Genomic DNA, 13,223 nt, shown 5'->3' on the forward strand with positions numbered 1-13,223 from the left:
TTTTTAAATTTAAAGGAAATTTTCCTGCCCTTTTTTTTAAAAACCTCCCAAATGCTGGGGGAAAAGCCTTAAGGGTTTTTTTAAACCCGGGGGTCCCCACCCTTTGGGGTTTGGGCCCCCTAATTTAAACCCCCCCCTGGGGAAATCTTTAACCCCTCTTTTAAAACCCAAAAAAATTTCCCCCCCCCTTTTTTTGGGCTTTCCCCCCCTGAGCCCAGCCCGGGGTTTTTGGGGAAGCAGCCCTCCCCCTGGGGGGGCCCCCGGCCCCGGGGGGGGGGGGGGGGGGGGGCAGCTCCTGCATTGAGGTCTGCCACCTGGTGGTCAGTGCACATCATAGCGACCGTTGTTCTTCTGTTCGGTCGATTTGCATATTAGCCTTTTATTATATAGGATAAAGTTTAATTAAAATATAAAATACAACAATGTATTTAAATAAATTTTAAAAGATATATTTTAAAAACAAATTTTCTTGGTGTAGAGTGTATGTGCATTCAAAATCCTATCATTTCTTATTAATTTACCTATTTTGGTACCATTTATCAAGCCACACAACCTTTGACTCCCCTAAACTGGTGTTTGTGGTTGCTGAGGTATATGTTTGTCTTTATGTTAGTATTTGTGAAAGGGTAGCAGGAATTATTTTGTTTTCATAGCTGTAATCATGTGCATGTGCATCCATGTGTAAAGGTTTAATATTTTTATCATAAATATATGCTTACTGAAATGAGTATATATTTTCAAATGCATTCTGGTTGTGCTTATGTGGTTGCTTGAGTATTTTGTTGGTGTGTGAGAGGGTACTCTGTTCGGAGTTCTCAAACAAAATTATGATAGTTTCATTTACTCATTAAATTATTAAACCAACACTCTTTGAGTGCCTACCCTGTTTCAGGCTCTGATGATAGAGAGATGACTAAGAGTTTAAAAATATAAAAATATATAAAATGTATTTAAATGAATTGAAGCGATATAAAATAGAAATATTATTGATTTTTTTTAACTTTTAAAAAAGGGTCCCTACCCTAAGGAATTTCCACTCTTTGGGGAGGAAGGATGTTTCATTACAGCACAGTGTACTAAGTGCTGTGACAAGGCAACATATGGTGTGTTGTGGAAATGCAAAGTAAGAGTCAGATTAAATCAGACTGAGAGGGTAGTGAGCAGAAAAAGCTTCCTGAAAGGTATGGTGTCTTAGTTGAGTCTTAAAGCTTAAATAGTTGTATATGCTTCAGGGGTGCAGGAAAAAGGGGGCTGAAAGTAGACACCAGCTAACGGACTGTTATAGAGCATATGTAATTTAGGTCAGGATCTTCATGGTGGGGGAAGGGGCAGTGTGAGCAATACCTCCAGGAGTGCACAGGATAATATATTGGAGTGTGTGGAAATACTAGGACTTTAAAAAAAATCGTCTACTTCAATTTCTTTCTTTGTGTTCTATAATGTACACTTTATATTTGTCCATAGGATACATTCTTCATATACGCACTAGCAAAATTCAATGTAGTCTATACATAATACGTACATACATATTAGGGAGTATGCTTGTTTATTATTTTTATGCCAGTTATTTTATCCTTTTTTTAAAAAATATATTTTATTGAATTTTTACAGAGAAGAAGGGAGAGGGATAGAGAGTCAGAAACATCGATGAGAGAGGTCGATCAGCTGCCTCCTGCACAGCCCCCAGTAGGGATGTGCCCGCAACCAAGGTACACGCCCCCAACCGGAATCGAACCCGGGACCTCTGAGTCCGCAGGCCGACGCTCTATCCACTGAGCCAAACCTGTTCGGCAGTTATTTTAAACTAGAGGCCCAGTGCACGAAATTCATGCACGGGTAGGGTCCCTAGGCCTGGCCGGTGATTAGGGTCGATCATGTTCCCCGCCTCCCCGCCTCACCACCTCCTCCTTCCCTCGCACCTTCCCACCTTTAACCCCCCACCACCACTGGTCGCCCGCCATGTTCTGCGCCAACCCCTGGTGGTCAGCGCACATCATAGTGAGCAATCGAACTCCCGGTTTCTCAGTCAAACTCCTGACAGGACAATTTGTATATTAGCCTTTTATTATGTAGGATAGCAGTTGCAGTTTGCAGACCACTGTTGTAGGGAATTGCAAGTAGTTTGGTATAGTTGGAGCACAGGATGTGTGTGTGTGTGTGTGTGTGTGTGTGTGTGTGTGTGTGTGTGTGAAGAACTGCCAGGAAGTAAAACTAGTAAAGCTAGCAATCGCCCTACCCTTAATGGTCTCAACTCCATGCTAGGATTTATCTGAAGAATAGAAAAAAAGCTTTCTGCAAAAAAAAAATTTCAAAAAAGAGGGGTAGCATAAGTGAATTGTGAATTGATAGACTGTTGAGAAAGGATACTAAGGATAATATTGGTGAATGTAATCACAATGGGAAAGTTCAACAGACCTGTTTACATAAGTATTTAAATTATCTTTATGGTTTAACATAACTTTTAATAATATTAAATGAAAACAACTCACTGGCTTGGCAGGTATGGCTCAATGGTTGAGTGTTGACCTATAAACCAGGAGGTCAGTGCATGCCTGGGTTGGCTCATTCCCCAGTAGGGAATGTGCAGGAGGCAGCTGATCAATGATTCTCTCTCATCATGGATGTTTCTATCTCTCTCTCTCTCTCCCTTCCTCTCTGAAATCAATAAAAAAATATTTTTAAAAGCTCAGAGGGAAAAAAAACTCACTGAGAAAAATACTATAAACAAATAAGGTATATACAAGATTAACACCCTCACTAAATTAAGAACTCTTACAAATAAGTTTTTTAAAAGATAACTCAATAGAAAAATTCTCAGGGGATATAAACAGGCTGGAAATTAACAATAGAAGATATGCAAATAGCCCATAATCATATGAAAAAGGTGTTCATCATTATTCTAAATACAATAAATTTGAAAAACACTGAACATCAATTCTTCACCTATCTATAATAATAAAAGCTTAATATGCTAATTAGACTGGACATCCTTCCGGACAACCTTCCAGACGAAGCCGGCGCTGGAGGGAAGCCCAGGTCCTGGGTGCCAGAGGGAAGCCGGTGCCAGTAGCCAGGGGAAGGAAGGCCTACTCTTACACGAATTTTGTGCATCGGGCCTCTAGTAAAATTATAAAAATGATAATACTCACTTTCATGAGGATATGAAAGATGGGCCAAATGTATACAGTATAAACAAGCATAAGTTACTTCATCAGAAAATAAAATAAAATTTAAGTGTAGTAACTGGTTTTGAAAAGGGTCAGATTGAAGGCATCATAGCACCATTTAAGAAACTATCACATAATTCAGGTCATAGCAGTATAAATGGAGAATAGAGAACTCACTGCAGACATGCTAATATGTAAGCTCTATAGTGGAAACTGAAATTTAGGAAGGAGTCAAGGATAACTCCTGAGCCTCTACCATTGATTGTGGAGTTACAGAAATCCTCCCTGACTTTAATAGGGAGATTACACTGCCTTCACAAACATGCAAACATTATTTCTCATTCTTTCTCCTCTTTGGGACAAAATGTAATTTATCCTATCTCTTAAACTTAGACTGTGTTTCTTTGCTGAGTACAAACAAATCTAAAGAGCTGGGAAAGCAGACTAGTGCAGCCACTGTGTAAAACAGTATGGAGTTACCTCAAAAAATTAAAAATAAAACTCCCTTATGATCCAGCGATTCCACTTCTGGGACTAAATCTGAAGAAACCCGAAACAATAATTCGAAAGACTATATGCACCCTTATGTTCGTTGCAGTGTTATTTACAATAGCCAAGATTTGGAAGCAGCCCAAGTACCCATCAGTAGAAGTGGATAAAAAAGTTGTGGTATATTTACAGAATGGGCCGTGAAAACAGAAGAAAATCTTACCCTGTTTGACAGCATGGATGGAACTGGAGAGCATTATGCTAAGTGAATAAGCCAGTCAGAGAAAGACAAGTACCATATGATTTTACTCATATGTGGAATCTAATGAACAAACTAAACTAACACACACAGTAGAAACAGATTCATAGATAGAGAGAATAGACTGAATAGACTGACAGCTGTCAGAGGGGAGGGGCATTGTGGGGCTGGGTGAAAAAGGTGAAAGATTAAGAAAAGAAAATTAATGGACACAGACAACAGTGTGGTAATTACCAGAGAGAAAGGGGATGGGGGGAAGAAGAGGGTAAAGGGGGGATAAATGGTGATGGAAGAAGACTAAACTTGGGGTGGTGAGCACACAATTCAATATACAGATGATGTATTATAGAACTGTACACCTGAAACCCATATAATTCTATTAATCAATGTCACCCCAATAAATTCAAGAAAAAAGAAAAAAAGAGCTATGATGCATTGGGAAGGCATTATAGAATCTTTACATATATATTTGATTTTTCATAACACCATGAGATAGCTGTTATTCTTTTTTAAAATATATATTTATTTCAGAGAAGAAGGAAGAGGGAGAGGGAGATAGAAATATCCATGATGAAAGAGAATCACTGATAGGCTGCCTCTTACATGCTCCACACTGGGGATTGAGCCCACAACCCAGGCATGTGCCCTGACCGGGAATTGAACCATGACCTCCTGGTTCACAGGTCGATGCTCAACCACTGAGTCACACCACCCGGGCAAGATAGCTGTTATTCTTATTTTACAGACCAGTAAACACAAAGGCATTAAGTTATTTATACAAGGACTGTGAGCATGATTTAGGATTTGGATTATAGGATTTGGATCCAGATCTATTGCACCATAGACTCAGATAAAGGTCATCTACAATCTAGATAAAGAGTCAAAAGTTAGGCAAAGGGAAGACTTTCCCTTTGACAAATACTCTCCTGGGAAAAGAAGATTTACTCAGCTATAGATTTTGCTCAAAACTGTAATGGAGCCCAAATTCTGACAACCTACTGTCAACTGTGTTTAGTGGACCTGTCAGAGGTGCCTATCATGATTAACCTGCATTCCACTGGGCGCTTCCAACTAGGCTAGAATTGCTGTGATGATATCTTTCAGTATCCAATTTAGTTATTCAAATGAAAAAATAGTTCCTGGATGACCTTTACATATCACCTACTCAAGGCTTTAAATGCCAAGCTCAAGGCCTATCTTCAGCATTCATTCTTTCATATATTCATATCTTCAACCTACCAACTTATACTAACTGCATGACAAGCCCTGTGTTGGGCTCTGACAATTCAAAGATGAATTAGAGTGACTCTGTTCACAGCTAGATGAGGAGTAGACAGAAAAATCCAACATGGAAATAGAGGGTTATAAGTGTTGTGATATTGTTAATCTGTGGCGTGTGGTGTTACAAAAGAGTGGCACGAAACCTAGTTTGGTGTTCAGGGAAGACTTTTTGGAGGAGGCGGTACTCGTTCTGAGCCAGATGGAGAGGGTATGGGTGAGGGACGCATACGTAAAGATATGGAGGGGAGAGAATCCCTTTAGGTAATTTAGTTTGGCAGGAGCATAGCACCTGAGGAAAAGAATGAGCTAGGGATGGGGTAGAGAGGTTTTCAGACACCAGTCATTTGATATTTGAATACCAGACGAAGTAGATGGGGCTTGAACCTGAAGAAAGTGGGTGATCACTGCAGAGCCATTGGCAGGGGAGTAATATGATTGGATTTGTATATTGGGAAGAACACTCTAAATCAGTGGTTCTCAACCTTGGCTGCACATTAGAATCACCTGGGAATCTTTTTAAAATCCTGATTTCTGGGCCTCATCCTCTGGAAATCCTGTTTCTTTGTTACTAATGTTGTGGCCCCACCCCATAACAAAGAAAGAATTTCCGGAGGATGAGGCCCAGAAATCAGGATTTTAAAAAGATTCCCAGGTGATTTTAATGTGCAGCCAAGGTTGAGAACCACTGCTTTAAATGAAGGCAGGGTAATCAGTCGGTTATTTGTATAAGTTCACGGAAACATTAGTGAGGTCTGAGCTAGGGCTGAGTGAGGAGGGGTAATTATTAACTGGACTTGGTGACTACTCATGAGGATGAGAGGAAAGGAAGGATCTGAGGTGATTCCCAGATTTCTGGCACGGCTGACTGGGTGGATGAAAACGCCACTTATGAATTTACAGGAGTAGCAGGTTTGGGAAGATGAGGAGTTTTGAACACGTTAAATATGCTGGATCTGTGAGACATTCACGCAGACATGTCAAACAGGCCCTGAATTCAAGTATCTGGAGAGAGATGTGGGCTAGATTTTTTTTTAATCTATCAGTATTGTTTATGATTTTATTTATCAGTACTGTCTATGATTTTACAAGGATTAAATACTATCGATATAGATAATATGTTCCTGAGGTTCTTGTTATTTAGCTGAACATACTAAATATTTACATGCAAAGGCATACTTCCACTTTTTTCACAGGTAAAACGAAATCAATGATAACACCTACCATTTATACTATGTGCCATGAATTGTGCCATTGAATTACCTAGTGTTTACCATAACTCTTTGATGTAAGAGTAATTACTCCTAGTTTTCATGAGAGCCAAGTATCGAAAGCGTAGTGTAAACTGGCCAAGGTTAGTTCGTGGCCGAACTGGCAACTCCAAAGGCAGTGTTCGTTCTTTTATCGCACTTTTGTGGGTTGGGCTCCCCCGCATTAACAATGGATTGCGTTACACTCAGCCGGTTGCTAGGAGGACTTTACTCCGCCCCCATCCCTGGCCCAGAACCCAGCAGGTGATGACAAATCGGCTCCTGTGGAATTGTGGGTAGATCTCGGACTCACAAATGAAAGGATTCCCAAACACTTCCTAGCTTAGTCTCTCCTGCTCCTCTGGCCGAGGGTGCCGGGAACCGTCCAGCACTAGGACCCGGCGGAATCCCAGCCGTCATGGCGCAGCTGTTCACCGCCAGGCTCCAGTTGCTGCTCCTGCAGGCGATGGGCTTTCTCATTGGCCTAATAGGCCAAGCCGCTCGAGCCTTCGGCGGCCCCAAGTTCGGCTCGATGACCACACCGCCTGTGACTGAACCATTACTGCTGCTGTCGGGGGTGCAGCTGGCCAAGCTGATCCGCCAGAGGAAGGTGAGCGGGCGACGCGGACCGATTCCAACGGGGCCGGGCCGACCGGGCATTTCGGGAGAAACTCCATGTCTGGGCGTTTCGCGGCGGAGGTTGTTGTGGTAACGAGTTGGGGTTTTGCGGGGACACATTTCCTTTCCACTCTCCGTGGGGCGGCGGAGGAGAGGCTCTGGTTGGGGAGGAACGGGGGCTTCTGGGAGTTGTAGTGTTTCTACCCCGAGCGTGTTCCCTGGGCATCGGTTGGGCTCTGTTGGCGCCGCTTGGCGTGTCTTCGTGTCCGTTCGCCCTGTTTGTGTGTAATATGGTGCGGGGATAAGTCAGGTGCGGTTTACAAAATGATCCTGAGGAAATCCGTCCCCTCTTGAGCTCCCCAGTCCCGCCCCCGCCCCCGCCCCCGCCCTACGTGATGCTTCTCGTTCAAGGGATTAAAAAAAAAAAATCCTCACCCGAGGATATATTTATTTATCCATTTAAATTGATTTGGGAGAGAGAGAGAAATAGAGGGGAGAGAAACATCCATCCGTAGCCTCCCGTGCACGCCAGGACGGAGATGGGGGTGGGGCGAGGGATCGAACCCGCAACCATCTTTGCCGGACGGGCGGGCGTCGCTCCGACCAACTAAGCCACCTGGCGGGGGGATCAAGGGATTTTTATATTTATAAACATGTGTACATGCTGTGGGTATACCTGCCACAGGATAGTAAGGCCCGTGGCAACCATATATTCAGTGTATAAGTTCATGTCGAATGCCGTGCGGGCTGTTTAAGCATGTTCCCGTTCACTGATGCAATTGTCTAGGTAATATACCCATTTTACACACGAGAAACCGAGGTAAAACGATTTGCACAAATACACAAAAATTGGTGGGGATGCTTAATGCAAGCATGTGAGCAGCTCAAACAATTGCAAGCAGGACCATCTCTTTCTGTGCCATATGCATAGTGCCCTAGAGATCTTGGGTTATAGTCTGGTGTTCTTTCTTTATTCCCCTCTTGTCTTATCCCTCTCATGTCTCATTTGTTTTTCCTCCTTGCTTTATTGCTAGAATCTAGAATGCCTTTTTACACTCCTGATAACCTTTCAGTGACATATTCGGCCGTTTTCCCTCTCTCCTCTCCTAGCCTTTTGTCGGGGAGTGAGATGTAGTGGAAAGACAATAGCTTATAAATTTTGGTCTGCCTCTTCATAGCTCTGGCACCCTGGGCAAGGACTGCCATGACAATTGCAAATAATGCGCCTCAAGCACCTGGCACATAAGTAAGTAGAGGTGGAGGATAGTGATTAGAAGGATAAAGTCCAGAGCCAGACTGCCTGGGTTGAGAAATCCTGGCTCTCCTATTTAGCAATGCCATCTTGGAAACATCCCATAACCTCTCTGTGCCTCTGATATTCTGCAATAAAAATAGACTTCATTATAGAATCTCCCTTAAAGAGTTGTGAGGGCCCTGGCCGTTTTGGCTCAGGGGATAGAGCGTGGGCCTGCAGACCAAAGGGTCCCAGGTTCCATTCCTGTCAAGGGCACATGCCTAGGTTGCAGGCTCAGTCCAACACCGATCAATGATTCCCTCTCATCATTGATGTTACTATTTCTCTCTTCCTCTCCCTTCCTCTCTGAAATCAATAAAAATATATTTTAAAAAAAAGAATTGTGAGGGTTAAGGTCATATTATGTAAAATTATTGAAAATACCACCTGGCACAATACAATGTCTTACTATTATTACCATCATTGGGTAATCATTATTGATATGCTTACCTATGAGAAGATATTATCTACATATATTTTCTATAAGAGTGTTCTGAAGGCAAGAAGTGGAGAAGATACAGTCTTATTTGTCCTAGTTCTCCCTCAATCCCGCCAAATTTCTACCTCTGTCAATGTCCATATTAACAACTTCTGCCCTTTCTTTGGTATTTCCTTCCTTTTTCTAGAACAGTGGTTCTCTCCAGGGGACTGTAACAATGTCTGTTGACATTTTGGGCTGTCACAACTGGGTGAAAGTGCTTTTGCATTGAGTGAGTAGACCCCATGGATGCTGCTAAACATACTGCGATGCACAGGAGAGTCCACTGCATAGCAAAGGATCAAGTGTCCCCAAATGTCAGTAGTTCCCAGAATGAGAAAAACTGGACCATTTGATGTTTGAGAAAGCTGGCCTCCTTTCAGTCCTACTGCTAGAGACTAGGTACAGTGATGGCGAACCTTTTGAGCTCGGCGTGTCAGCATTTTGAAAAACTCTAACTTAACTCTGGTGCCGTGTCACATATAGAAATTTTTTGATATTTGCAACCATAGTAAAACAAAGACTTATATTTTTGATATTTAGTTTATATATTTAAATGCCATTTAACAAAGAAAAATCAACCAAAAAAATGAGTTTGCGTGTCACCTCTGACACACGTGTCATAGGTTCGCCATCACTGGACTAGGAGGAAGCCATTAAAAAGATTCATGATGATTTTACCAATTGTTTTTATGTGAGACTGGGTCAGTTTCAGTTGCATTTTTTGGTCACATCTAGGGTTCCAGATGGGATAATAATAGTTATCATTTATATAGTGCATACTGTATACTAGGAACTTTATGTATTTTATCTTCAATTCTCATATTAAAAGGCAAGAAATTACTCTAAGATCAAGATAAAAGTGTAAATATGAGGGATTTGACACTGTTGCCTATTTATTTTAAGAGTACTAGCTCCAACAGGCTCTATATACTTACTCAGATGTACTTACATGCATTGAGATACTATCTTTTGTTGCTGGCGTACATGAATGAGTACATTGTATACACTGGGTGAAGGAAAGTCATAAAATTCTGGTTTGCCTTGAGACCTTCGTCAGAAAATTCAAGTTTCTTCCTGTTATTTTACTTACCCTGGCTTTGCTATCGGGATGGCAATTGCCTCCTTTAGTCTTTATACTAATACTGCAGGCTTGAAAAGGTCATTAAGGCACTAATCTGTTTTCCTTGTGTCTCTGAAGGCCAAAGGTTTGCCTTTAATTTTCTCCCTAAGGATCAAGACTTGGGTACGTGACATAACCCCTTTGAGCTTCAGATTCCTTACTTGTAAAATGGTCATAAAATAGTACTTACTTCATAAAGTTGTTTGGATACTTTAATGGAATAATGGCTATGAAACAATTAACACATGCTCCATAAAACTTAAATAATTTTATAGGTTTCAGTCTTATCTTTCAGTAGGAAACAGGAATATAACCACGGATGCTAGCCTTTTATAAGGGGATGTTTTGTTTTGTTTTGTATTCTTGTCCCTGCTACTTTATTTTGGTTTTATCAAACCCATTCTCATTACCTACACGTATGCTGCTAAGATAAATATTTTGCTTAGATGTTTAAAAATTGTATTCTCATAACAACCTTTTGAGATTGCGTAATTCATTATCACCATCTTACAGATAAGGAAAGCAAAGTTTAGAGCTCTCTAGTAACTTGTCCAATGCCATACAGCTAAGAAGTGATAAAGCTAAGTCAATTTGATTCCATTCCATTGCTGTGTTACTTCATGCTAATCAGCTCTCTGAATCCTCAGTTTCCTGTGGGTCAATGTCAACTCTCCATGTGCTTGCCTTTCGATTCATAAATAGTCTCTGTTTCATTATTCAGAATTCAGGTTACCACTATTCAACTTCCACAACCTCAGTTGGCCTCCAAGATTGGACCTCACAAAAGGATATCAACTTATCACTGTCGACACCATCCAGAAGTGGGTCATTTGTCTTTGTACACTTGGGAGTCTGATTTTGTTGGTGATCCCAAAGGTGATGAAGTATTTTTTTAATGTGTTTTTATTGATTTTAGAGAGAGACAAAGTGAGAGGGAGAGAGAGAGAGGAACAAGGATGTGAGGAAAACATAAATATCGATTAGCTGCATCCTACACATACACCCTGATGGGGATCGAGCCAGAAACCTGACTGGGAATTGAACCAGTGGCCTCCTGGTGCGTGCATCAACACTCAAACTCTGAGCAACACCATCCAGGTGGTGATGAGGTTTTAAAGACATAATTCCCACTCAGAAGTCACCTAATGATATGTAAATGAGGATATCCTCATGTTATTTTATTTTTTGTTTTGTTAATCCTCATCTGAGGATATTTTGAATTTTAGGGAGAGTGGAAGAGAAAGGGAAAAACAGAAAGAAACATCAATGTGAGAGAAATACATCGATTGGTTGCCTCCTGCATGAGCCCTGACCAGGGCCGGGGCTGGGGAGGAGCCTGCAACCAAGGTACATGCCCTTGACCAGAATCAAACCCTGGACCCTTTGGTCCACAGGCAGACGCTCTATCCACTGAGCCAAACTGGCTAGGGCCTCATGTTATTTTTAATAGCAAATATTTGTAAATCAGGGTTCTGATTAAATTTGTTATAGTGTGTGTGTGTGTGTGTGTGTGTGTGTGTGTGTGTGTGTGTATGTGTATATATATATATATATATATATATATATATATATATATGAAAATTATATAACAAATAAAAAGAAATAAAGTGACTCTTTATGTCCAAGATATGGAATGAGTTCCAGGACATATTGTTGAATTAAAAATAAACAAACTGTGCAAAGTGTGGAACAATTTATATAATATGCTGTAATTTATATGAAAAAAATCATTTGCTCCCTCCCTCCCTCTCCCTCTCTCTCTCCCTCCCTCCCTCCCTCCCCCTCTCTCTCTCCCTCTCTTCCCCTCTCTCCCTCTCTCTGTTTCTCTCTAGAAAAATGCATGAAAACTGATAGAGTAGTTGATTCTGGGAGAACTGTGAAGGAATGTTAGATGACAGGGGTGGGAAGGGCCTTTAGATTTTGAAACGTGCTTATATTATCTATTTACATTAATATAATCAATACTTAATAGAGAGCCTGGCCGGTGTGGCTTAGTGGTTGAGCGTTCGTTGACCCATGTACCAGGAGGTCACTGGTTATCTTTATTTCCTCATACTTTTTAAATTTTTCATATCTTTTTATTTACTTTTTAAATTTACTTTATTTTCCTATTATTTTACGTTGGCTAGCTTATGTCTTATTATTTTTATGAAGAAAACATTTACAATAGCTTTAGCTGTACTCTGTAGGTTTTGATAAGAAATGTTCCTCTTTTTGTGAATTTCTGTATAATTTCCTATTTTAATTTTGTTTATCTCTTAGACTCATTGGTTATGTGGAAGAGTGTGTTTTGAAATAGTTAAGCCTTAAAATTATCTTTTTCTTACTTTGGTTTTCTAGAATTACTGGTTTATGATGATTGATTTAATTGATAGGAACTCTTACTAACTTTTGTGACTTAAGATTTTCTTTGTCTTAGATAAATACATTATAATTTTTCTGTTCATGATTCATGAACAAAAATAGTATTTCTTTTTGATGGAATAAAAGTTCTCTCTATGTCCTTGAACATATTGCCTGTATTATTAAATTCCTAGATATAAGCTTATTTTTGACTACTTAATTTGTCAATTTCTGAAAAAGCTATATTATCTGTTACTATACTTGTATTTCTGGTCAAGCTCTCTTTATATTTTAGGAGTTTATGCTCTATATGTTTGCCTGCTTTTTAGTACAAAAGAAGTATATTACTGTTACATCATTTTAATGGGTTGTAAATATTTCATGTTTCAGTGTTGAAATTTGCTTTATCTGATATTAATGGCATCACATGGGCTTTCTTGTTTACATTTATCTCATATATCTTTGACCATTCTTTTATTTTTAACCTTTCATTGTCGGTTTGTACCAGGTGAATGTCTTGTAAAGAATGTATAGCTGAGTTGAGCTTTAAAAAAACAAACAAACAAACAAACAAAACCCCCACAGATGTGATGTCTCTGCTCTTTGATAGAGGAATTCAGTCCTCACTTATTATGCTGTAATTTGCTTAATTCCTTCCATTTGATATAATGTTCATAATTTATTGTACCTACTCTCTCACTTCCCTTTCCTTACTTTTTTCTGGCTGATCTAGTTTCTTTTTCCTTGTCTTTTCCTGTTTATTTGGGGAGTCTAATATTGGCTTTTTAAATTTCTGAAATGCTTAATGGTCCCAAGTGTAAAATTATCATTAAAAACGATAATTGGATATCTATACCAAATAAAGCCTAGGTGGCCTCGCGCCTCGCACAACGTACCCCTTCGGGCGTACAGAATGCCACCCCC

General features: G+C 40.2%; 1 protein-coding gene across 1 annotated transcript in view; it reads left to right on the forward strand.

Annotated features, from left to right (window-relative positions):
* The first annotated feature begins 6,752 nt into the window (after window positions 1-6,752).
* FAAH2 (fatty acid amide hydrolase 2) overlaps window positions 6,753-13,223 on the forward strand; it is a 48,268-nt gene continuing 41,797 nt past the window's right edge. The window contains exon 1 of the mRNA XM_006096164.3: window positions 6,753-7,053. Within this exon, the coding sequence (XP_006096226.1) occupies window positions 6,862-7,053 (192 nt within the window). The 5' untranslated portion in view covers window positions 6,753-6,861. The remainder of the gene's footprint in view (window positions 7,054-13,223) is intronic.

The sequence above is a fragment of the Myotis lucifugus genome, unplaced genomic scaffold (genome assembly GCF_000147115.1).
Source record: "Myotis lucifugus unplaced genomic scaffold, Myoluc2.0 scaffold_169, whole genome shotgun sequence".
Lineage (NCBI taxonomy): Eukaryota > Metazoa > Chordata > Mammalia > Chiroptera > Vespertilionidae > Myotis > Myotis lucifugus.